The sequence below is a fragment of the Neolamprologus brichardi genome, chromosome 14 (genome assembly GCF_056152115.1).
Source record: "Neolamprologus brichardi isolate AB-2024 chromosome 14, ASM5615211v1, whole genome shotgun sequence".
Taxonomy (NCBI): Eukaryota; Metazoa; Chordata; class Actinopteri; order Cichliformes; family Cichlidae; genus Neolamprologus; species Neolamprologus brichardi.
Window position 1 is genome coordinate 31,806,472 of NC_142117.1, and position 26,834 is coordinate 31,833,305.

General features: G+C 42.1%; 1 protein-coding gene across 1 annotated transcript; it reads left to right on the plus strand.

Annotated features, from left to right (window-relative positions):
- Positions 1 to 399: 399 nt before the first annotated feature.
- On the plus strand, positions 400 to 26,735 carry foxo1a (forkhead box O1 a). The gene is made up of 3 exons (XM_006796610.3): positions 400 to 1,371; positions 21,994 to 22,185; positions 22,566 to 26,735. The coding sequence occupies exons 1-3, from the start codon at positions 745 to 747 to the stop codon at positions 23,751 to 23,753; spliced, it is 2,007 nt and encodes a 668-aa protein (XP_006796673.1). The 5' UTR covers positions 400 to 744; the 3' UTR covers positions 23,754 to 26,735.
- Positions 26,736 to 26,834: the final 99 nt, after the last annotated feature.

Here is a 26,834-nt window from a genome sequence, read left to right on the forward strand (position 1 = left end):
TAAAGACACCCTGATGGTGCGCCAGTGTAGATTCTGTCTGTATGTTACTACACACGCTACAATTACTCTCACAGAGTCTGTAGTCTGCTTTCAATACTAACAGAATATTTAGTTACCATTGCTCTTATTTAATCGTAAATAGTGAATGATTTAGGGTTGCTAAGTTTTGACCTAAATACAGGATATTTAGGGAAAAGCAATGGATATAATTCTTCTGTAGAAATCTTTTTTTAAAAAGTAAACAGGGAAATCTTCCACATTTGCTCTCCACAGGTTTACTTTTTTCATTGAGTCTTTCGATGCAGTTTATTGGTGCTTTTCGGCTGTCAGTCAAATGTGGGCGGTGTCAGCTGACAAATGATACTTCCAGTAAGTCCTCACAAGCTGTATGTACAACAGAGTCAACAGGCTGTACGAGGAGCAGACGGAGCGTCTGTAGGACTGGACAAAAACAAACCAGCGGGTCAACACACTGTGACCGCGTATTCGACTTTACTTTACTTGAAAGACGTTTTAGAATCATTCTTTTAATCAGCTGATTTTTTTACATTTATTTTTAATTTTTTATCGACTTGGGATGTAACTTTCAGTGTTGTTTCCTGCGCCCAAGCGGAGCACTCTTTCCCCGGTCAGTTTTATCTTGCGTTCGCTCACGTCTCCGAGGCGAAGTTGCTGCTTTTGAGAAGCGACAGGTTCGTCACAATTACATGACATTGTAACACTTTTCTCACTCACCTTTCGACCATGGCGGAAGCGCCTCAGCAGCCACACCTGGTGGAAATCGACCCGGATTTTGAACCGCTGTCGCGGCCCCGGTCGTGCACTTGGCCATTGCCCCGGCCGGAGTTTATCAACCCGGGCGACTCCAACACCTCTTCACCAGTCCCATCTGTCAAGCAGGAACCCGCCAACAACACCGAGTTCATCAACAACCTGAGCTTGCTGGAGGAGACCGAGGACTTCACAGAGCAGAAACCCATCATCCTGTGCACTGATTTCCAGTGTCAGGAGAACTGCGTCCACCAGCAAGCTCCGCAGCAGCAGCAGCAGCAACATCAGCAGCATCCGCAGCAGCAGCACCCGAACCCGCAACTCCCGCATCAGCAGCAGCAGCAGGTGCCTCTGCTCTCCACCCCGGTCGGCTCGTCGTCCTCAGCGGCCGCGGCCGCCGCTGCTGCCGCTGCCCAGAGGAAGAGCAGCTCCTCCCGGCGAAACGCATGGGGGAATATGTCATATGCAGACCTCATAACCAAAGCTATCGAAAGTTCTCCCGAGAACCGACTAACTCTCTCTCAGATTTATGACTGGATGGTGAAGAGTGTGCCTTATTTCAAGGACAAAGGAGACAGCAACAGCTCTGCAGGATGGAAGGTAACTACTTGTTTTCTTATTCTTAACTCTCTCTCTCTCTCTCTCTCTCTCTGTGTGTGTGTGTGCGTGCGTGCGTGCGGGTGTGTCTGATAAAGCACTTGCTTGTGGTACTTCTTGTATAAAAGGAAAAATAAAAAAGTTATTCAGTGGGGAGTTTTGGTGTGTCTGTGGCTACTTAACAGTGGGTTCACAGGGGCTTCATTGTGCTTTATGCTATGTTTTTATCTCCTGTGGTATCACTGTAATACCCCTCCAGGGATTTCTGGCTTGTCTGTGGTGTTCAATAGTCGGTTTATTGTGACTGTATAATGCATTTGGTCAGGGTTGTTTATTTTTTATCATCCATCATCATTTCGAGGGTAATCATCATCTGCAGAGACTTATGCTAATACACGATTTGCTCCCTATGCATACTTTTCCCTGGGATTGACAAAAAGCATGCACAAAGAGTTGCGTAGCTGCTAAGTTAGTCCCATTCATGCTCACATGTCCTCTTCCATTGTTATCCATCCACTTAACGACCGTTTTATGTCACCATAACTTTAGGCAGTAATCTGACTTGATGATTTATATGAATATCCTAACTAAACGGAATGTTTCTTGTCCCCAAATTAATGCTTCCGTCAGAAAATGTTTCGAGTTGTGACTTAAAATCATTTAGAAAGATCTACTCTTTCAGTTTTCTTTTTTTTAAGGCTAAATCACAGTTTTCCATAACAGAGTGCGTGAGCACTGAATGAAGCTTTATTTATACATCTGTGTCGTAAGGAGATACCAGCATTCATGTGTCCTAGGAACTGTCCCAAACATTACGCAAGAGGGGACTTAAAATTTCTGATGTGGTGTGACAGGCCCTCCCACTGAACACTATTGAAGGGCGTAAACCTCTCTTTGGAGACGCATAGTTTCATTGGTGTCTGACAATAAATTAATGACAGTCTACTCTCACAGCAGGAAATCATATTGAGCCTGTAGCCACACAGTGGCCTCTGTTGTAGCGTTGTAGGCTGTCTGGGCTGCCGATGAAATTTAAAGCTTTTGTTTTTTGTGTTCCCGTGTCAGCAGGATCCCATGTTTGAGTCATGTGCTGAGAGATGACACATTCAGATCAGTCACAAAGGCTAGAGAGAATTTCTTCTTTTTTTTTTCTTTAGTTTGCACTGAATCAGACTTGTAGACAGATATTTTTCCCTAATTAATCATTCACACGCGACCTGCATACTTTTGCCAAAAACTACCACAATAAACTGCCTTCCGCGTATTCATCCATTCATCTGACTTTAGTGTTTGCAGAAAGGACGCAAACTCATGTTAGGCTGTCAAGTGTAGTCCTGTGAAGACAAATTAAATGAGAGTGGAAAAACCCCTTCAGTGTAGTGAAATATCCCCCAGTAAACAAAGCAGGTACTGGACAGATGTGTTGCTAGGGTGGTGATATTGTCCCAGAAGCCATTTTTCCCCTTCACTTCTTCTTTGTATGCCTTCGTACTCTAAAAGGTTCCAGCTTTGTGCTGCTCTCTGGCTTTGTTGTGATTTGTAGGCAAGGTGCTTTTAACATAAAATGTGTGTTTTTTATCGGTGAGACAACAAATGAAACTTTTGAGTGCAGTGTGTCGGTGTGTTTGTGAAAGAGGTTGCTTGAAAAAAAATTTCCTCTGTATTTACCATGCTTTTAAGCATGTTTTCCCAATGAGCAAGGGATGCTCGTCATCCTTAATACCCTGTAGTTTGTTTGTAAAACAAAAATCCGAATGCTGCATTTTTATGGAAATTAAAAGAAATAATCAAGTCAAGAATCTGTAGGCAGTGTGTGGTAAGCTGAAACCTCGAAGCAGAAACACCCACATGGTGTTAGTCATGTTAAGTCAAATTATCAATAAACACATTTTTTTTAAAAACTGGATGAGCAGACTGGTTACTTGGTTATGTGTGCGTCATCATTAGTACTAGTACTCCAGTGACCATAAAACACACCCTTTTTCTTAGAGCAAAGCACTGTATTGTAGTGTAATTAAGAAGTTGCGTAGCAGAGACTGGATATGACAAGTGACTTAGTGTTAGAGACTGCAGCAGAGTCGCAGTGACACAGTCTTAATACGTCCTTGTGACTTCATTAATAAAACTAAACCAAAAAAAAAAAATCAACGTTCTCACTTTTATTGCTTGCATTTAGCGTGTGGCATTTTTGCGTGTGACTGGCGGCTCAGCCACCGCTTGGGCTCACGGCTTATCCTGCCATGGTGGGGGTGTAAACTGAGTAATACTGTGGGAAAGCAAAGTGCCATTCATGGCTGCGAGGGGAGTTATTCATAAAGCTCTCCTCTCACTTCCACACAGGGGGGCCGTCACACATTGTCTCTCCAAAGCAACCACACTCATGAGGTGGGATAGAGAGAAAGTATCTGTGCCAAAGATGATGATGTTTAAATATAGCGTCTGAGAGTCATGCATTTTGGGGGTTTTCTTCGTTTATTTTTTAATTTTATTTTTACATAGAATCATCTTTTAATCCACTTAATCTGTATTTATTATTACTGTTCCCTTTTAAAATGTGCAAAATGTCTTTTTTCTGAGACCAGGCTTTGTTATCTTCAGTCCTGCTATGTACTATCTGCCAATGGGTGAAATGACCTGTTGGAAGTATGAAAATATGTAAATTGTGTGGCAGATTTCATTCCAGAAGGTCTGTAGACATACAAACAAAAGCGCTCAAGCTAAATATTGGACTGTAGTTAATCAGAGAACAACTTTGCAGCTGAAACTGTGCCTAGTCTTTAAACAACTGATTCATCACAGGGGAAAACAAATCTGCCCATTGGTTTTAACGGATAATAAATAACCATAAAAAGCTTGAGTCAACCAGCGCACCTGTCTATAATTATGAGTTTTGACAATAGAGCTATATCAGCACAAAAGCTATTAGGGAATAGCTCTAATCGGCCTCGTGTCAGTGGTGCTAAATTGCATTTTTTCTTTTCTGACTACACGAGAGACCAAACACTGATGTTCTCACATGTTAACACTTAAGTGTTAAGCATGGAAGTTTGCATAAAATCTTGAGGCAGAGCTTTTAAGATACTGCTTTGGGCAGTGTTGGGGAGTAACGGAATACATGTACCGCCGTTACGTATTTAAAATACAAAATATGAGTAACTGTATTCCGTTACAGTTACCGTTTAAAAAGGTGGTATTTAGAATACAGTTACTTTGTTGAAATAAATGGATTACACGGCGGTACTTCCCTGTTTCATATTGTGGCGGGTCAGGACTGTTTGGGTTTTGTTTGAAAGCTATGTTCTGTTGTTCCAGGTGGCAGCGTTACGGTTGCCATGGTTACAGGGTGACGCTCTCTCTCTGCGTGTTTCCTGGGTGAGAGAGGCCTTTTTGTTGTTGTTATGCTAAGCTAATAGGCAGAATGCTACAGGTATACCTCTAAAGAATGTAGCATCATGGGCAGTGTAGTCCGTGCTGCAGGGAGAATGGACTGCCATACCCGTTATGTGTCTGTGAGCGAGGGAGGGAGAAAAAGGAAAAGTACGAGCTGTCATCGAGCAAAAACGGGAGCTGGAAGCATGTAAATATAATAATAACCACTGCAGCCAAGAAGAGTGCCTGACGAGCCCAGTTGTAAGTAAGCTATTAAGACTCGACTGTGCACCGTGTTCGTGTTTTCCTCCAAAAACAATAAGTTCTGTTGGAGCAGCCTTTCAACACCTCTCTCTGTCTCTCGCTAGCAAAGTTGACCCAGACAACAAAGTAAAGCTAGTTTTCGGCTACGAGCCGACACAGAACCGCCGTATTAGCCAGAGGTCCCTTTACTACGGTTCGGAGCCGCGGACCTTCAGTAACAGTAACAAATCACAGCAATAGTACATTCATGTAGTTGTAAACAGCATGATAATATATTAAGTAATCCAAAGTATTCAGAATACGTTACTCTCATTGAGTAACGTTACAGAATACATTTTGGGACATGTATTCTGTATTCTGTAATGGAATACATTTTAAAAGTAACCTTCCCAACACTGGCTTTGGGTAATATGCCTCATTAGTCGTTGAGCTGTGAAATGCAAGCTATTTGCAAAGTCTCCACACAACTTGTGGCCATTCATTTGAACAAAACGTGGCCATAATTTGCTGCTGAGTTACAATTGTTAGCATTTGTAAAGTAGATTTGGCCATCTCGATTAGGTTACAGTTAGATGTGTTCAGACCATTCTGTTTCTCTCAGGTAGCCTGTTCCTGTTCCTCCCCCTACCAAAAATAATAGATTAATCCTGAATGGCTATTGATATAGCACTTGTATCCTTGGAGAACGACATCAGCAATTGTCGAAACAATGAGAGGCTATATTGGATGAGAGCATATCGGTCAGTCTGATGACTACAGCGCTGCCAAATAACTTTTGATTTTTATCCTTTGAGGTTTCATGATAACATTAAAACACTCAGAATAAGAACATATTCTGCGGCTTGTGGGTTGAAGCACTGGTTGACTAAGTCGTGGACTAAGCTTTTTCATGGCCTCTGACGTAGATAGATTTCAACAACAAAAGCAAAACCCGAGTTCTTTGTTTCTAGGAAGCGGTGACTGCTCAACACCTTAAAAAATTAGTTGTAATTTACCTTTGGATCAGTGTCTCAGAACCTGTTAAAGATTATTCCTCAATGTTGCTGATCTTTCAGGTGACGTGGCTCCCCTGAAGTGAACTGGTTGAAGCACGTCTCTGTGATTAGAGCTATCTACTCTTAATTGTTTGAGGCTGAGCTTGATTCTCAGCGCTGCTGATCCTACACAGTTGGTCGTGTCTGAACTGAGTCATGACAGCCTCCACACTTCTCAGGCCGTCTGTGACAGTGTGAATTTCGAGGACAGTTGTGCCAGGTGGGACCAGCTTGGAGAAGCTCTCAGAGTGGACTGGACATTGGCCCTGGCACAGGATGCCATCCAACAGGAAGACGAACAGATGGCACAAATGATGCATCACCAAACCTCTCTGCAGAACTGCTTATTTTTTTCCTAATATGTCCAGTTCTCCAGCAGACTGCCTAACTTAAAAAAAATCATGCTCCTTAAGTCACTATAAGCATTGCGATCCGGATTTCATATTGCTGCATGCACACAAACATATGCATGCATTAGGTAGCCAATATTATAAACATTATGTATGCAGACACTTGCATATTTGCCAAAAGTCTGTTCTTTTGTGTATTTCTCTACTATAAGTACGTCACTGCAGGATAAATATTAGCTTTTCACTGATGGAGCTGGATGGCTCAGGTACGCTTTGATGTCAGTTACCAGATCAATTTGGCCATGGGTGTTCTCTGTGCTCGATGCTCTCTTGACCTGAAATTCCTCAGCCTATGCTGGTAAACACTCCCACGGGTCTCAAAGCAAACTGTGCCGAAGCAGACAAACACGTAGGTCCGAGCAGATTGTACAGCGAGCGACACGAGGGTCATTACCATGTAAATGCACCTGTTGACTCCAATCCCTCTTACCGTCTTAGTCTCACAGTAAGCAAGGTTAGCACCACATAGGTTGTGTAGTAGTTAAGTAATCAAGAGTCATGGATCCCATGGACCTGTTTAGAATAAAGAATAATGTAGATTGTGAAACCTCAAATAGCCCAGTTTGACAAAATAAACTTGCTCACTTTTGGTTTTACCATCAGAAAAACTTATTCCGTAGCAAAATGAACAAAAATATCAAGACAAAAAAGAAACTCTCTGGAACACGTGGAACCATTAACAGTGACACCTGGTTCTCTATACTTCTTTTAAATTGTTGACATAAACAACGGCAAATATCCAAAGGATCCAAGAATTCTCTTGGAAAGCTCTACTTCTTGGTGTTTTTGCTTTGTATAGGTGCAGTTCTTTTAATTCTAGTTATTATCTGATACCTTTGCAAACTTGTATTGGCTTATCTTTAAATTCTTAGTTTAATCTCATAAGTAGAATACGTAAATGAAACATAATGCTGTTGAAAGCACCTGAACAGATCAAGTATATTATGGAGCCTTTCAGTTAAAATTACTGGAGCTTGAACTACAGTGTGATGTAGAATATATGAGATATAACGATATGAATGAAATCTGATATGATCTTGTGTTTCAGCAGTCATGATATGACTGTAGTAAAAACTGCTCTGCACTCAAACTGCTAGTGTGTGTGTGAGTGTGTTTTATTCCAGTATAATATGAGCTCCAGCTCATTGCTAGAAACGGTTTAACCCAAAGCTGGTTTCTTAAAAGAAATGGATTACTGGTCTCAGAAATGTCTTTTGGTTTGCAGTATACAACGCCTTTAAGTTTAATTGATCAGTACTAGGATTTAGAGTCACATTGCACCCTTTTTTAATGGTCTTAACTTTTGCAGATGATGCAGAAGTGAATCAGATTGCTGCTTGCTATCTAAAATGGATTTACCAGGAGTGTGGCTTAAAGAAAAGAAGAAGCTGAGAATTTAGGTATTCTAGCTGAGTGAGCAGAAAGCTGATGGTGCTTTATCACCAGTCACAGGCGGTTTGTTTCTCTGGGTCTGAATGTGTATTAGTAGGACAGATAGCTGGATAAAACAGCAGTCCTCCTGTGTTTGCTGGTTGGAAACAAACACACATGCGCACACACACACACACACACACACACACACACACACACACACACACACACACACACACACACACACACACACACTTCTCACCCCCCTGAGGCAATCAGGGAGTCCAACCTTGGCATTGCCCCAAGACATGAGGGGCAGCTGTGTTTCTCAGGCATAGAGCTGAAGGAGCTCTCCTCACCCTCCTCCCCATTTCCTGACTGCGCCGCCTGCCTCTCCATTCCTGGTTTTCTGCCTCAGCACAAAGCGGGCCACACTTGGTGTTTTGAAGGGTTACTAACTCCCATCTCCCACCCCACTACCCGAGCCCTGCCATGGCAAACCCCCAAGGAGCTAACTGCTTACTGTCTTTAGGGGAAAATTAAGAAAAGGGAGAGAAAACACAGCAGAGGACCCGGAATGCTCTAAGTTCAGTCTGGGTGATACTTGTTAGGAGTTGCATAACAAGACATTTACTGGAATCAGGGAGCCGCAGGCCAAAGTCTGGTGCCACTGGTTAGTCAGCGGAACTGTGAGGCACTGTGTTAGAGATATGTGGGACGTTAGTCTACTGTGTGTGCGCACATAACCTGGGCCTCATAATTAAAGCCCTGCTGCTGGCAGATGCGCAGACATGATGGCAGACAGACAGGCTGACACAGGGAACATTCCAGCGCAGGCTTTTATATCTTTTTTATTGTGGCGCGATACTCTGCCTTTCCTTTTCTCCCCAGCTGATTTTAATCCAGTATCCACTTAAGACCGCCTCTCCCCTTCACTTTTTGTATCGCTTAGTGCTTTGAAGTAGTGAATCACCATAGCTGGCGCACCAGGGGTGTTAAAAAGTAGCTGTGAGTATTGATGATTGCTACCTGGTAGTCTTTAACCGTCTCTGCCTAGGACTGCAGTAATTATACCTGTTATCAGTTAACATATCAGTCATTTGACCCTTTAATTGCCCATTTTGTCAATTCAAATTGTCCTCCAAGATTCAAAGGTGACACTGGCGAAACCGAAGACTGTTTAGAATATCTAATCCTGAAAAAGAATGACATTTATCACATTTCAAAGAGGCAGCAAATGTTTGTCCTTTTCGGTTGACGTAAGTAGATCCACTTGTTGAGGGGGTTTTGGCTGTGCGTAGTATAGCAGCGTGATACACATGATGTGATGTAACTGTGCTCATCCTCTCAAACTTGATTGAGCAACAGCGTGAAACTAGTAGTTCCACACATTGTTTCACAATGCCATGTTTTCCTTCTGTCCTGCTCCATATTTGTTTACTTCTGAGACCCGGCATTAGCATTGCCCTCTGTTGTCTTTTATTGTTACTAAGAAACACTTTTGAGGGGTCACCAGACTGCAATAACAAGCAATGTGGTGCAACGTTGCTGTCAAATGATTTTTGGATGTTTAAATCTGCGCGTGGAGCACGTGTGTTTTTATTTAGGAGTTAAGTCATTCTGTTTCTATCGCATCACATCCTTTTAACCTCACATGAGTATCAACAATTGATCCCACGTGGAGCTTCACGTCTGTCTGTCTCAGTCCAACAGGCTTTACAGTTTGCAGCTCTCTGTAAAGCAGAAAAAAGGAACATTTTTAAGTGCTTGGGATTGGCAAGATGTTCCAGATGGTCTGGCAAAAACTACGCAGCCAGGAATGAGCCTATAATGAGAAATTATACTGAAAAACCTGAGAAAAAAGAATCCTTCCTCAATGCATTTTATGACAGTAAATGCAACTTTTGAATGTGAATGTACACCTTGGAAATGATGTTTTTGTCCTCAGTTAGTGACGTAGCCAGGACCACAACTGGTAACTTTTTGCTAAGTTACTTACAGATCCTTTATCTCGCTGGAAAGGAAACTGGAAAACCCCATAAAGTGCCCCTTTCATGTCGTGATTTCAAACAAATCATGCCAAATGTGTACACGGCTGTTTCCACCGCCTCAGACACTGGCATGACAGAGCTCCGCAGCACTCCTGCCAGAGTTTTGTTTTGTCAGTTCTTTTTCTGGCTGAGGACCAGATCATTCAGGAGAGAGATCACTCAGTGATTGTAGTGTCCAGTAACTGTGAGTAAGTAGAAGTGATATACAAAAGATACCAGTAAATACTAGAGCTTCATTCAGCCTTACGGAGGAGTGGCGCCCACGCAGGTTGCTTTACGCTAGAGTTGAAAAATATGAAGTTGACATCCAGTGCCGTTGTCAGGTAAACAGTCATTTAGGATGAGTCAGAATGTTTTGTTTTTAAGATTATGGGTTTGGTAGTAGCAAGACAAAACCACGTGATCTTTTTTTCCTCTCTTCTTTTCACAACTTCTCACCAGTCAGGAAAATTGAAAAAAATCCTCTGTGGGGTTGCCATTAAGACCTCAGCGTTGTTTTATGGTGTGAGAAGAGGAACTGTGGTATGGATTAAAAAAATTTCACCGTAGAAATAAGAAGTGAAAACCCACGGTGCTTCTTCACACTTGCAAATTTCGCATCCCGTCAGTTTCTCATAGCTTATATATGAGTGTGAACTAGCTACAGACACACAAGGAGTGAACAGAGCAACACTTTAATGGGAAGGCTCACTGCCGAGGGCCCCAAACCACAGGCATTACCCAGACCCACATTGTTGTGCAATTCCTGCCCTGAAGCGATTATGCACGGTGCCTGTCAGGCTGGACTGGTATTATCACACCATCACACATCCATTTTGGCTTTCTGTCACATACATGAACACTCGTTGGAACTGTACAGCTGGCTGACATGGGTGGAAATTAAAATCTACGCTAAAATCAGAAGTGCTGTTATGACTGTACATCTGAAGGCAGGTTTCCCGCTTCTTTGTCATAGGAACATAGGTTATTTCAAGGCCAAAGTGCACACACCTATAACTGAACTGTCTTTGGGAGTGTTCCCTTTAGATTTGCATTGGTGTTGCAACATTTTGTCTGTTTTGTATAGAAAGGCCTTTGTCTGATCAAGTGCTTATGGGTGCAGTGGGTAGGGCAGTGGTTACTTGACCTTAATTGGAACTGGATTAAAAACCTGAAATGTACCAACCAAACCCTACCAAAGAAGGATATCAGTTTGTCATTGCTGGCTTATGCGAGAGGTGCAAAATGCGTTTCTCCTGTAACTGCCTGTATAAATAGCGCGTCGTACGTCTGCTCAAAATAAACATCAGAGTGGTTTTTTTGCTTTTTTTTTGGTGGAGGTGAATATCGCTGTGCAGTCTGCGGGTAACATCTCTGCCTTTTAGTGCGGCTCAACTTTCAGGGTTGCTGTATTGGATTCTGGGAAATTTTGCCGTGTAAGTCGGGCCAATTTGATGTGTAATGACATGTCGACACATTCTGCTCTCAGTGATTCATTCATACTGTGGTTGATGTGATTGACAAGCAAGATTTCATTGAAAAGAAAATGGTCTGTTTACAACGCCGGCATTTGTTAGCAATTCAGAAGCGTTTTTGTTGTGTTAAAGAGGGAGCCATTGGGAAAACGGTGGGAAATGTTACGACGCTCTATGAATCAAAAGAGAGAATCCTTTCTTTGTCGTCTTTCACCATCGAGCTGCTTTTGTGATATTTTGTGCCGTACTAATATTGACACTTTAATACTAATTGTTTGGCATACACGTCTTAGGCAGTTATTAATTTCCCCATCACTCTGAATTGCACAATCTGCTTTGTGCAAACATTAGACTCTCAGAAAAAGTGATTAATGTATTGTTGCATAAACTTAAAGTAATAAAAGGCAGCAAGGATATTATGTCAGCTGGCTGCCGTAACTATGGAAAAATAATCTTTTTTTCTAGAAACTCTTATCTCTGCTAACCTTCCTTTTTAAGAGGTGCAAACTTCAGCCTGAGACTGACAGGAAGTGGGTGGTTTGAAAGCACTACAAGGTATGCAACACGGATAGTGATGTCATCAGGAGAGGAAGCAACACTGAGAATGACGCCAGATTCAGTGGCTTCTTCCTCTTCCAGCGTTTCCTTCATTTTTCTTTCTTCCGCACTGCTCAGTGCTTGGAAGTGAGTCAGTGTTATTGCTGATTATCCTTCAACACAAACTTTTTACATGTTCTTTTCAAATACTTAAATGTCGTGGTTTGTCGTGGTTTAGACTTAATATAATAATAGACACAGTATAAATGTTGAAATGAGAGTTGCCCTGACCTGTACCAATGCCAGCTTTTTAATGATCGCCGTGACTGAGGTCAGTCTAGGCTGATTTAATGTCATACTTGCTATCTCTCGCTGTACCTAACAGTGTGGGACATATCAGTCTAGTTTCACTTTATAGCTCATGAGAAAACAGAGCCCTTCACAAACTCGTTCTTTAACTCTATCTGTGGTTACCTCTGCTGTCTTCACAATGCTTTTATATAGCATAAGAAGACGCTGATATTGAAAGTATACAGTGTGTGTCTTTTAGTGGTCTCTCTGGTTTAATTTTCAGAAAAGATGGAAATAACTTTTAAGATAACCATGAAAATATTTGGCTGCTTTGGTGTCTTCTTAAAGTTGCATTGTTACAGTTTTTGCATTCCTGCTCCATTTGCATACTGTATGTGTTTATATGTTTTTTTTGTCATATGTGTCACTGTAATTTCCTTTTTAAAGTGAGTCCATTAAAACCCACTTTGTGACAAAAAGAATAACTGTTCCAGCGCATCTTTTAAGGTTTCTTTAGCAATTTCCTTTCTCTGAAAACAGTTACTCGTGAATCATGCCAATTTTAGAACTAGAAAACAGGTAAGTGCATTACAGATGTACAGAGTCTGATTGATGTGCGTATTGTTTTTTTTGGGTTTTTTTAGACTTTGTGTATAAAGCTAAAACAAGAAAAGCTTTCAGGACCTGCGTTTTTCACCGTTAAACTGTGATCAGTTAAAAACATGTTAACGAACTGTAGCCAGCTATGTGTTCGGTACAGCAACTACATTTTCTCGACGATGGAAAGAGATCTGAGAAAAAGTTTAAAAGACCGCTACTGTGACTTTAGTTTCAGCCTAAGATGGTAGCAGTGATTTCCCACAGTAACAGTGCTGACATTATGCTCTCTTTTGCACTCTTGAAGTGTTAACCTCCAAGTGATGTCCTTTAATTTTGGTGACATTTTTAGTGCGTAACAGGAATCTCCCTGCTGCTTCAGAAGGTTACTTTTGAGAAGAGACAGTGTTCAGACAGTGTGGGCGGTCATTTTTTTTTCTCAGATTTTCTGCTGATGTTTGAATTTTAGCAGATGTAGCTTTTTCTTTTTTTTTTTTCTTCTTCCACATATTGCTAAATCTTCTGAGCGGAGACTCCAGTCCAATGTATTTGTATGCAGTCATTTTCTTAAAGACATCTTAGAAATGTATCAGTGCTTTACAGTCTGATTATGCAGCACTAAGGAGACCTGTGGTAATGAGAAATCCTCTCAACTATGTCACTGAATAGAGATTTTTCCACTGGAAGCCATAAAATAGCTTTGGGATATCCCTGTGTTTGCTAGTTTGAACTGGGGTAAGAAGCATATAAATATAACCCCCAAAACACTTCCCCCACCCCCTGTCAATCCAGTGGTGGGCCAGGCCCATGGAGGCAGGTCACCAAACAGGCACCCAGCAGTGGTCCACACACTGCATCTTTATCCAGGCAGAGCAGGCAGCAGACCAGCCCAGTAGTTGTGCCGATCAGAGGCAAAAAATATCCTCGCTCCACAGACACTGCTTTGTGCATTTACAGACTCGCATTGTGTTGCACATAGCAACACATGCACATATTTTAGCATGGTAAGCTTAGCCAGCACAACCTAGTCCCTGTCTATACACATGAGCAGCATGCTGCACAAGCCTGAGTCAAGAAATTAACGAGCACAAGAGAGAGCACAACATGTAAACAGAAAGCTGCCGTTGCTCTTTTTGCTGCGTCATTATTTTCAAAGTGTCTTATGCCCATAAATGTCACTCAGACCCCCATCAAGTGTTGCTGCCCAGATTTATGTTGGATTTCTGCATCCTTTGAAAGAATGGAATTGAGAATGCATGCTCGACTGTGCTCGTTCGATTGTTTGAGTATGTAGTTTAAAGTTTGGTCACTCACTCGCATATTCCGCAAAGTTTTCTTTGGAGTAATTTGTTCAAATATGAGGCCTGTCCAAAGTAGAGGAAATGATAGATGATATGTTATTCTCTCACCAAGCTATGTGTGTTTGGCTCCATAATGAGAGCAAATCCTAAGTGGGGAACTGCTTCTTAAATGTGCAGTAAGAGTTTTATCCACCATTGTGATCCTGTTGGAAAAGCCTACCTGGATAAGGCTCCACTCTTTCCTTTTTCCTCTTGTTTTGTGCAGTCAGACGGGAAAGTTGTGATTAGGAAGTTGTGGCTCTTGAACCCACTGTTTTCTCCAGCTGGTCCCTTGCTTTTGTACCTACCAGGGTCTCATTTTGCAGTGTTTTGCATATAAACCAGAAGAATCAGTATCAGGACTGGCCAGCGCTTCCTGTGCGGATACAATGCAGCAGGAAGTTCACTAATAGCCACTCTGCCACTCATCTCACTCGCCACTTGTCTCACACTATCAGACGGTGATGAAAGATCCTCGAGTGTCAGTAGCTTTGCTGTTTCTGCCCCTATGCCCAAAACCACTCACAGGCTATTTATCATTTGTCTGCAGCGTCTGAGATCGATCAACCTTCAACTTAACCATCCACTCGGGCTTCCAAGCTCTGTATGTGTGTGTGTGTATCAGTGTGCGTGTGTGTGTCTGGGCGAAGGGGGGGTGGTTGCATTAAGATTGCTCGCAGAGGATTGAGAAAAGGCGATCCTGCCAAAAGGCCGTCAGTAAATACATTTGCAGACAGATTTTCTCCTGCGTGACTCGCGTTTTCTGCCTTTCCTTCTCCACTTTACGACGTTCATATAAGTCAGCATCTGACAATGACCATTTTGAAGAGGTACTTTCCTGGAAGACATAGAGTGCTACTTGGACTCATAGAACTCTAAAGTGAATTTGAGGAGCTGCACACTGAGTGCTCTGTCTATTGGCCTTCTCACTCAGCTCTCTTTGCCAAATTGATTTATTGAAAGTTGACGTCAACGGGTGAGCAAGGGACTGTTCTTGCTGCAACATGAGTCTGCGATCAGCTGTGGCAAGTAGCATGCATGCATGGTGTCCCTGGGGAGCAAGTGAAAAGGACAAGGGAGGAATAGAAGACTAGGAAGGGGGTAGGATGTTGGGAGAGGGCAAAAAAGAAGCTATTTCTAGCTAGAACCTTATCCTGGGGTCAATTTCCATTTTTAATATGAGACTCTTTTTTTTTTTAACTGAATTGTGGCTACCAACAGTAACACGTTTGTGCTTTCCTTACCCAGTTTGACCTAAGGCGTTGTGCCGTGCCACTTGCTGCTATGCAAAATAAATGGCAACAATCATTTCCTTTTCCTTAGAATTTGTTTTTTTTTTAAAAAAGATGCTATAAATAACGAACCCAGTTCTAAGGCTTTACATTTCCTGTGCCCTGCTTTTTATTTCCACTACCTTTTATAATCATCGCTTTATTGACTTTAGTAAATAGGTCAGTGATTATCACTGGTCAATTCAATATTGGTGCTGAAGATAACATATCAAACTGCAAATACATGAAGTCATCACGGTCTGGTCAGATTGCTCTGTGAATGTGGCAGTGTGAGTTTGTATTGGTTTATTGTTGCACATGTGTGTAAGACAGAGACAAACAAATCCATTGTAAGTAGCTTGACAATTTGGGCAAAAATATTATCGCGTTTTTATCATCTTGATGTGAAGAATGGTCTTAATATGCATGTAATAGCTGGAATGAAACTCATTCACTATGTTTGTTAGACCTTAAACGAGAAGACTTAAGAAGGAGCCTCCAAAATTTTAAGTTCAAGGAGTAATAGCTGACTTGGTTTAGAACTAAATCCTAAATAAATCCAACGGTGTAAACTATTCAGCACCTTAACAGAGCACCAAAACAACCACAAAGTATTACATACAACTAAATGTCTTGATAATATGCAAAGACATAGATCATGAGCTATGAGCCCAATTCTTAGGAGAGACGCGGCTGAAAAGGAAGACACAGGCATTCGATGCTGCTAAGTGGGTCATTTTGGGGACTGCAGGTTTTGTTTCTTGTACTCATGGGATGGTAACATCCCCCTTTGGAATGGTGGGAAAAATTATCTTGCGGCAGATATTGCTCTAGTGTTTATAGTTTTAGAAATCGAAACTATTTCCAGATGCTGCGTGACCACTCTTTACCACAGATACTGATGTCTGACTCTCCATTTTCACTTTGTTCTGTCTCCATGCTCTACTTTGACTGTGAGGATAAGGTTGAGCAACCCAAAACGAGCATTTATCGGTTTGATGATTGGCCCCTGCAGTGAAAAGTCTAGTCCTCAGTTCACAGGCCTCCTGCTCAGCAAGATGAGCTATAGCAACCCAGTTTTTAAACAATTAAAAGTATTTTTCAATGATAATGATCAAGATCAGTTAATTGCATAACACTAGATGGGGCAAAATATAACCTTAGTAATTTATTTTCTGATATTTTAACAGTTAAAAAAAAAAGTGATTGTGAAGATGTAAAATCCTTGCATTGTTTGGAAATTTGTGACAATATTTGAGATACTTTTGGAAAAGCCTTTTGTAGGGAATGTGGCTTTTATATGCACTTAAGGAAACACTGATCAGTTACAACTAGTGTAGAAATCTCCCCAGGTATTAGATGCCACCCCAACCATCCAAAGACAAAACCAAAACAAGAAAACCCAGAAACAAAACAAAAAAACAAAACAAATGAGTCAGACTCTGGACGAAAGAGTGCTAAGTGCGTCTGACACAGAGTGGAGAAAGTTATCGCAAGTATATATTTAGATGACTTCATCGCAGCAAGCGAGAGTTCATTCGGTTTGTTGACCCATCACCTCACCTAGAGCTGTGTTCTCAACCCCATCCTGTTGTTAAGCGGGCAGACATGCTAAGCTGGTGTTAGGCTAATAGCTGGTTTACACATTTTCTGTCTTGACCATATTTCTCGCCCTTTGCCAGACTCAGCACAAGGCTCCAGACGTGACCCAGCTGCAGCTTTTAGGGCTACTTATCTTGGTGGTTTGAAATTGTGCGCGCACTCTATAGGTTGTCGTCTCACGCACAGGTGCAGACATTACACATACAATAGCTAGTTACAGTGAAGAGCTCCTCTTAAGGCTGAAAATTGCGTAACGAAAGGTGAAAATGCACGGTAAGGACAGCACCGTTTCTCTAATGAGTTCAGTGGAAATAGTGCATGGAAACCACATTTTCACTTTCATGTGCTCCGTATCTCTGGTAAATGTGTGTGAAGCTATAGCTGCTGGCGTGTGAGATCATAGATGCTGCACGCTTTCAGTCAGTGAGGTGGGAGCAATGTTGCACTTTATACGTGTAGCTATATGGCCTTTGCAGCTGAGGTTTCACTTGCGGGTTTACATTATTCAAAGCAGCACTGCGTGTAGGTGGTGTTGCGCTCTTCTGGGGATTTTTTCATTAGACAAGTTGACATTTGAACGACTCGGAGAGCTTCCAGCACCTTGGTCAATTTGAAACACCTGTGTGGCACCGTGTCTAGATTTTTGCAGGTACTTGGCTGCAGTTTGCAAGTAGAAGGAGAGGTAAGCAAGCAGGCTGAGAATAGGATAGGTAGGGAACAAAAGAGCAGAAATGGAAACAAGATAAAGAGGGGAGAGAATACTGGAAAAGAAGAGATGAAAGGAGTAGGAAAGAGCAGACAAGGCGAGAGGAAGAGGACATTGAGGACAGAAGCAAAGAGAGGGTGATGTACCGAACAGTGTGGCCTTTCAGTAGTGCTGCCAGAGAAGGAGTTTTTAAATCAGCACAGTGTGTTCTTTACTGATCCAAGCCCACTCTGTCACACAGCTCCTCTTTCTGCATTTCTTAACAGCCTACATTCAAAACACATTCTCCTGGACTCAAACCGCCCAGACAGCCACGCTGCAGCCTCTCGCCGAGTCGTGACGTATTCAGTCATGTAATTCGGCTTCAGCAGTCACACGACAACGTGAACTTTGCTTTCGTTTAATGACTGCGGTGTGACATCAGACATCAGGGATTATCGCCCGTCGTCAAACATAAACTCTTTTGGCAGCGGGTTTTGGGGAGGCGATTTTTTGCGGTGTCCGCTTGGCTCACGACTTCGCATTCCATGCCTTTTTCTCTGCTTACTGACCGCCATGTTTCCTGTGAGACAGGAAGTCAGCTCCGCTTCCTGTCACAGTCCTCTTTCATGTGGTCACTTCCTTGTGTTTTGCCAGTACGGCTGTGCTGTGTTGACCGTGAACGGAGGTGGTGCTCCTCACGGCGAGCTCGGGAACGACGGAGAGAAGGCTGCAGTGTGCGCGCGCATGTGTATTTTAGTCAACATTTATTATGATTACTCACTGCAAAGAAGATTGCCGCTCCCGTTAACTGTATAATAATTTCAAGCACATGTTAATGTGTTAGCATCGTCAGTGCAGATGGTGGGTTTTTTGTGTGTGTGTGGCAAGAAAAGGAATGTTCTGCTTTTGAAATGACAAAGTGTTATTGTCAAATTTTCATGCAACATAAGATAGGACCGTCCTCCAGCGACAGTAATCAAGAGTTCACTTCTGCGAAATTATGGGTTTTGTAACCTTGCTGAGGAATGTTGATTGTGATGGCTGCCTGGCTGGGAATCCTGCCTTTACTGTTTCCTAAGAGATACTAACAAGTTGGCTGTGATTACAATTGAACTTTGCACACAGTGATTAGCTGGAATGTTTAGATTCCTGTGTACTGCAGCCAGAGATAAACCAGTGTCACATTCAGTCAGAGGACCCCACAGCCACCCCTCCCCTACACACGCACATGGACACACACCTAAAAAAAACTGCATACTTTTAGTTAAAAATATATTAACAGGAAAGAAATAATACTTGCCTGGTCTTAAAGAAGAAATGCTTCATAATTATGAGAGCAAAGGGATTTCCATTTGTACATCTGCATTTCTGTGTGCGTGTCTGTTTGTTCCCAATAGCGTGTGTTTAAAACCGATATATCACTGGAGCGAGCTACAAAATCAAAACCATACTGTGCTGCTGTTTGTCCTACTGCCATTCCACTAAAAACATGAGCTGGCACTCTCTCGCACACGCACTCGCGCACACACACACGAACACAGTGTGAGACGAGGCTTTTCCACTGGCCCCACCAGACGCACTCAGCCACACTCCCCACACGGCACACCAAGTTCTGCCGAGTTCTGGCATTTCCCATCAGAGCAGCTTTTATGACCCTTTGCTGGTGCTCCCTGCCTTGCATCAATATTTTTAAACTGGGTTTTTAAAATGTTTTGGATTATTACACCCTGCGTTCTAACCGTGACATTTGATAAAGCAGAAACCTGGGTCACTAAAGTAAGAGACTTTAGCTGTGACTTTCTACTTTCTGTCACCGGGGTGATATAGGGCTGCAACAGGACATCCCGGCGTCGATGCACACATCGCGTTCATTCCTTGTCCCAGCAGAGCTGAAATCAGCAGCACTCGTCGCAGTCATGGGAAAGAGAGGCTCATGACCAGACTTTACTCCTTGCGTTTTGTCATAGCTACCGATGTGCAGGAGGGGGAGGAGGGGGAGAAAAGCATTTACTTGGAGAATCACGGAAGGGCTGTCACGTACCTCAGATCGTGCAAACTAAACCACAACTATTGGCTGAAGCAGTTGGGTCATTTGATTCAGAGGTAATTACATTCATTGTGAAGCACCAGTGTTCATGCAGGCCCACATGTGCCCTGCAGGCTCAAGTCCTCCAGTGAGGAGGGGAAAGAGGGAAAAGTGCGACACGGAACAGAAGATGTTGAAGGAAAATAAAGGACAGGGAAATAAAATATGGCGTGTTTTTTCTGAAATCCAATTAACATATCCGGCGACATTTATGTTATTTAAAAAAGAATCACTTCATAATGAAGCGAGTCCAGCTGTGATGGGGGAATAATGTATTTTATGGCTCTAACGGTTTGAGAAAATAATCAAATTATGACTTTGCAATTTCACGAGGATGAACTCAGTCTGGGCTTCAGAGGTTGACCCGTATTACCATCTCAGCGTTTGATCGTTCTTTTTGTTTCAGTTTGTTTCTTGCAAGCATCTCAGCTTTCGCCAAAATGACCACAAACCTTTAGTCTTTGAACTTTTTAACAACAGATAAAGACTATTGTGTGTTTCCTGCACTGTCTAAATATACATGAAAGTTGGTCAAATTAGCCGGCTGACACTGACAAAGTGTCACATGCTTACACTTATCATTTTTACACGTGACTATGCTCAATTGCAATCCAACACGCGATGCTGAGGCTGTAGAGAGCAAAGGACACGTACCACTGAAACAATAGTAAGCAGGTACTACATGCTGCTTTGCAACAGGGATCATTGATAGTGATAGTATGCTGAAAGAAACCAACAATAGTAGCAAAGCAGATGAAAATCCATGAAATGATAAACCTAAAATAAGCAACTGTGTAGATTGACAATGAGAAGACTGAGGTTGACTGCCTACAAATACTGCAAATCCTCTAGACTGTATCAATATTTAGTCCTACAGTCATCACCCCAGAGATCTTTAATAACTGGAATACTTTTAAAATATTAGCCAGAACTTAATTTAGACCCCGAGTTCCTCCAAGGGTTTCCAGTCAGATCTGTAGTGCAGTTTGCCTTTAATTACAGAAAAGCAACAGTATGAGTCATTTGTTTGTTTGTTTGTTTCATATCATTGTAAACTAAGTGCTATGAAATCACATGTGCACTTTTTCAGTATTGTTCCAACAGATAAATTTCAATGCTGAGAAGTTCTGTATCTCTTATTTTAAAGAAATAAAAGTCACTAGCAATGAAAACTGTGGAATAAATTATACTGGGTGTAGATTTTAGTGTCCAGACTCCAAAGGGATGGTAGAAATGAGGAGAAGCGGAGGTGAAGGCAGAGCAGAGGGCAGACTGTGAACCAGATGTGAAGCGGTGACTCACAGCAGGAACAGCCTTGATGACGTTAGACACCATGCATGCTAAGCCGTGTGTGTGTGTGTGCCGGGAGTTTTAGCTTTTCTTCCAAAACAACAAGCTTTACGCATGCACAGTAATGTCTGGACAAGGCTCATTACTTCATGTTAAGACCTGGACAGAAAATGATGCAGAGCCTTGAAACTATAAATTATCATTTGAGGTTAAATGGTCAGTTCAGTGACAGTTTAGGCTGATGTAGAGTTTTAAAATCATTACGGGCTGAACAGCAAATTAACTCTGCGATGTTGAAGAGCCAAGCGTCCCAGTGCACGTCCAACTTCCAATAAAGCAGGGGCGACGTGCTGTCTTACTCTCTGCGCCGTGCTTAGCAGACATTTGTTCAATATTCTCGCTCTTTTGTTTGCTCTGTTTTAACAACGCTTCACTGGCTTCCTGCACAAAAATTAGTTTTTCCACTGGTGGTGTCACTAAGCAACGTTAGAGCGTGTCTGTAAGGAGGAAAGATTAGTCTATTTCCTCCCTTTGATTTTGAACTGGTTTAAACAAGACACATAGTTAGGAGGAATGTGGTATAATAGCGTTTTACAATAGGCCCTTCTGTTTTTAGGAAAGCCCACACCGACAGTGAATTTGGAGAAAAGCGTGTCTGCAGTTTAATCCCCGCTCTGTTTAGGATATTGCTCATGGAGTAAACTTACTGACATCTATTGTCTGTTTGCTTGTGCACATGTGTTTTTTGAATAGCGAGCGGCATTAGATTGTTGAGTGACATTAAAATCTCCGCTTTCTCCTCGTAAGTCGGCTGTAAAGCTGAGCGTGTTTTTACAAAGGACCACCTGTACAGATGGATTTGCACTTGTACGATGAATCAGATCTGAGGTGTTGTCGGAAAAGGGCATGCTTAAAACCCTCTGTTTGTCCGCTGCTCACCCAGCTTTTCTCTTTCTCCCTTCTGCTCCAGAACTCCATTAGACACAACCTGTCCCTCCACAGCCGCTTTGTTCGAGTGCAGAACGAGGGGACGGGCAAGAGCTCGTGGTGGATGCTAAACCCGGAGGGCGGGAAGAGCGGCAAGTCCCCGCGACGCAGGGCAGCCTCCATGGACAACAACAGCAAGTTCACCAAGAGCAGAGGAAGAGCAGCAAAGAAAAAGGTAACTCGTGCTTGCGTGGTCAGAAAGAATTCTTTATTGATTTACATACTGATTTTATTGATTTTTTTTCAATACTTGTTTACTCACTGTGTATGCAATGTGTACAATACCTTGAGATAATGTGTTAATCTTCCATAGTTTAAATAAAGGTTAATTGAAGCAGATTAACATGAAAAAAAATGCTATTAATTGAAAAGTAAAGTCACATTCTTATTGTCTTTAACTGTGTTCTTATATTGCAATATATGGACAGTGGAAGAAAAGCTTAGTAATAGTCAGCCCTGTGTTCAATGGTTTCTGCCTCACTTACAAACTTAAACTGACGTCGCTGGCATGCATAATATTACTGGTTCACTGACAGTCTTCCTGTCTCCCCTCAGCTGTCCCTGCAGGGCGGCCCTGATGGAGGTGCAGACAGCCCAGGCTCCTACTCCAAGTGGCCTGGCAGCCCCAACTCCCACAGCAATGATGACTATGATGCATGGAACAGCTTCAGGCCTCGGACCAGCTCCAACGCCAGCACTCTTAGCGGTCGCCTCTCGCCCTTTGTGCCCGAGGATGACCTTGGAGAGGCAGACGTGCATATGGGCTACCCCGGAGCCCCCGGGGCCAAGATGACAGGCACGCTGCCCAGTCTCACAGAGATGACAGGCTCTCTGGGACACAGTTCTGAGAATGTCATGGAGAACCTCCTGGACAACCTGAACTTGCTCTCTCCAAATAACTCTCAGGTTGGAGGAGGGGCGACAACCCCTGGCTCCTCCCAGTCCTCCCCTTCTCCCATGATGCAGCCGAGCCCTGGGTACCCCTCTTACAGCTCGCCCAGCATGGCTTCCCAGTCTCAGCAGGAATACCACAAGTGTGTGTATGGCCAAGCAGGAATGAACAGCCTGTCATCTATGCCACTGCAGACACTGTCAGAGAATAAATCCAGCTTCGGGCCTAGTATGAGCCAGTACTGCAGCACCGCAGGGCTTCTGAAGGAACTGTTGACATCAGATACGGACCAGCACGGAGAGCTAATGCCATCAGTGGACACTGTTGTGTCTCAGTCCAGCGGAGGCTGTATGCTGCCACCATACAACAGCAGCCAGCATGCGGCCAAACTCATGGGAGGAGGAAGCAGTCATCCACATGGTCTCCCTCACACTCATCCCCACAATGTGCACAGCCCAGCCTCAGCCACATCATCGGCTATGAATGGCCGTTTGCTCATGTCCTTGAACTACAGCGGGGGCGCCGCACGTTTACCGACAGCCAAAAGCCAGATGCAGATGCCTTATGGCCTCTCCGCCCACCTCGGCGGAGGAGGCATGCCCGGCAGCTTCTGTCCTCTTAACACCAACGGATACGGTCGACCGGGATTGTCAGCACCCTCGCATCAAGAGAAACTGCCCAGTGACCTGGATGACATGTCCATTGAGAAGTTTGAGTTTGACATGGAGACAGTCCTCCATGACACTCTAATGGACGGGGACTCATTGGACTTCAACTTTGAGCCAGTGGTGACCCAACAAGGTTTCCCACATGGGGTGAAGACCACCACGCATAGCTGGGTATCAGGTTAGAGACTGTGATTCACAAAAAAGTTCTTTCTACTTAAATTCCCGTTGCTGACATCGTCACAATCAGAACTGACATCGGACTAAAAATGTATCTGAAGATACATTCCTTATTTGGACATAACCTGCAGTCACTGTTCCACCATCATTTCTGTTTCAAAAAATACTTCTCAGATCACTGCAGCAGACTTGACCTGTCCTGATCTGCTGAGGACAAACGACCACCAGAGTTCTTGAAGGTGACGTCAGGATTATTTTCTGAAATAAGTCAGTACAAACTAAGTGCCAAACGTTTTGCCTTAACATATGAGCCAAACTGAAACACACGTCTCTGGTTTACTATACAGTAGTTGTAATCTTTGCAGACAATACTGCCAACTACAGTACCATCTCATCATGGTCATCTGCAGAAGCAGCAGCAGAGCAGTCTGTTTAAGAACTTAAACTCACACCAAGCTGTTTACTGTGTCACATCAATCAAGATTTTTGTAATGGTGATCGATTACTGCTGCGGAGAAATCAAAGAAGGTAATCTGGCGAATGGGTTATGCTGACAGACATGATTTAAAACAAGAAAAAAAAGAGAGAGATCTTTCTCAATGGATCCTTGAGTGATGTTACATAAAAAGTTACTTCTTGAATGTACATATTGTAATCATACAGTTTGTGAAATCATTTCTTGTCGTGTATTTTTCACAATTGTAAATAGTGTTTACAGAATGGAAGCAAAAATTGAGGCAGCAGAAATGAGCCCCACAGAGAAAACTGGATCAGACTCTTTTCGACCGTGCTAAGTGGACAGATGTGCGCTTGAGATCAATCGGGCTGTAAAATGAAAACACGTGTTTTGATTTCTTGTAAATACATTAAGAATGTCTATTAAAAATGATGCAGTTAGATGTTTACTAGATTCAGCATAAATTATTTGTGGTTAATAGAGATTTATGCTGGTGCATAACCTGCACTCAGACATGAGAATTGTTCTGGGTCATTCGTCACTCTGAACCTTAATACCACAGGGGCCTATTTATTGTGCCTAACAAAGTAAATTTAGACTGCAGGCTTGAAGGGTTTTATATTGTAAATGTCTACGGTCCATACGATACTCAAATCCAGCAGTCTTGAAGAACGGTGAACTCTTTCTTGTCAGTTTCCTACTTTGACTTTTCTTTAGAAGTCGGGAAGAAATAAGTGACTGTAAATTGTTATTGTTATGGTTTCCTGAACACTTTTTGGCGCTGTGAATGTTACGAGGTCAAGACGGTTTGGATAAAAGATATTCTCAGCGCTACTGTTGTTTTCACACCAAGGCTGCATAACACCTGCAGAAGACGCCGCCAGTAACCAGCCTGTGCCCTGCTCAGTTTCACAACTTTTTGTATTTTCTTCTGTGTCTTAAAAGGTTACTGTGACTGATTTAGATAGCACAGCGTCCAAAAGAGCCCTCTCATGCTGTCAGTAGGAACAGCCTTACTGCTTTCACTGCCCCTCCTACCTCTACATATCATCGTGTCCTTCTAAACATTTGATATTATGGTATCACGTGACTTGATAGCGCAAATTATCATTTCCGTAACAGGTCTGTTTTAAATTATTGTTCGTTTTCCCAGCAAACTGCCACTAAGTGTTACGTGTCTGATTCTTTATCTCAGCTTGTATATTTGCATTTTCAAACGGTCGTTTCCCAGTCGTTGCTGTTCTAGCGACAAACTTTTCAGCCCGTTAAAGCAACTTATTAAGCAGAATCATACATATTCACACAATACACATAATTGGTTCTCATAAAATTGACTGGTTAGGTGGCAGAGAGACAAAGGCAAAAACTGAAAGTCACCTATTTACATTAGTCTTGATGTTATGATGGAGAAACCGCACACAGCAGCAGGCGATCCTGTGTCGCTAAGGAATTTACCTTCAGCCACAAGTGAAGGTTCTTGAATTAGTTTTGAGTTTTCTTTGGTTGAAATGAAAACCTGCAAACTCCAAACCAGCAAATGATCTGACTCCAGTGACGTAGATTTTTTTTTCTTTTCTTTTTTGAAGCCAGGGAGTAAGCAAGTTTATGTAGAGTCAAATTAAATGCTTAACATTTCAAAAGGCAGAGGAGCCAATATAGAAGCTGCTTTTGGGCTTTATTGCCAGGTGTTGCCTTTTCTTATCCAAACATGCCATAATGTACTATAGCCAAATTTGCCTTTGAAGTCAAAGTGATATATTTAGCATTTTTATCATGTTATATATTCAGAACTATATATATATATATATAAACATATATATATTTGTGCCGGTCACTCAAGTCAGGATAAACTGTAATGAATCCACATAGGTTCACTCTAAAAGTTAAAGAGTTGTACTAAGTAAATTATATCTTTACATTTTTAAATGATTTAATCTATGCATTGTATTCTTTAATTTTATGTTGCTATTGTTCTATTTTCCTTTTCTTTGAACTTTTAACAGAGATATTTTATTGTAACATAGTGCTGTGAGATGTTATGGTGTTGTCAAGACTCTATGTTTCAGATAGTTCTATGGGGAAAAAAAATGAAGTTTATTTAGAAAATAGAAAATGCAGTGATTGATATGCTAAGCTTTTGTAAACTGACAATGTTGTTTTTATTGTATTCAGCTACAGTTTTTAGAAAATGGCATCAAAAAGCAAATTAATGAAAAAAAAAATGTCAAAGATTTATCGCATTTTTAAAATGAAACACACAATATTTATTCATTAGAGAAGTCCTGCTCAAAACGCAGATCCTGGACCAATTCAGATATTGCACTTTCACTTGTATATTTAATAACTAAGGGCTCCTCGTAACAAGAGGAAGAGTTCCTATTACATATTTTAAATGAAAATCTGTTACATTTACCTTGAGCAGGTATACAGGAATAAATTGGAATTGTGCTGTGTGATATGCAATCAATACAAATATGTAACATGTTCAATATTAATGTATTAAAACCTAAATAAATGTACTTATGTGTAAAGGATGTGTCATATTTGTCATTCGTCAATATATATTCATGTAAGAGAGAGTCTTCATGCAACTCTTTACAGTCCCACGAAAAACAACGTACACCCCATTA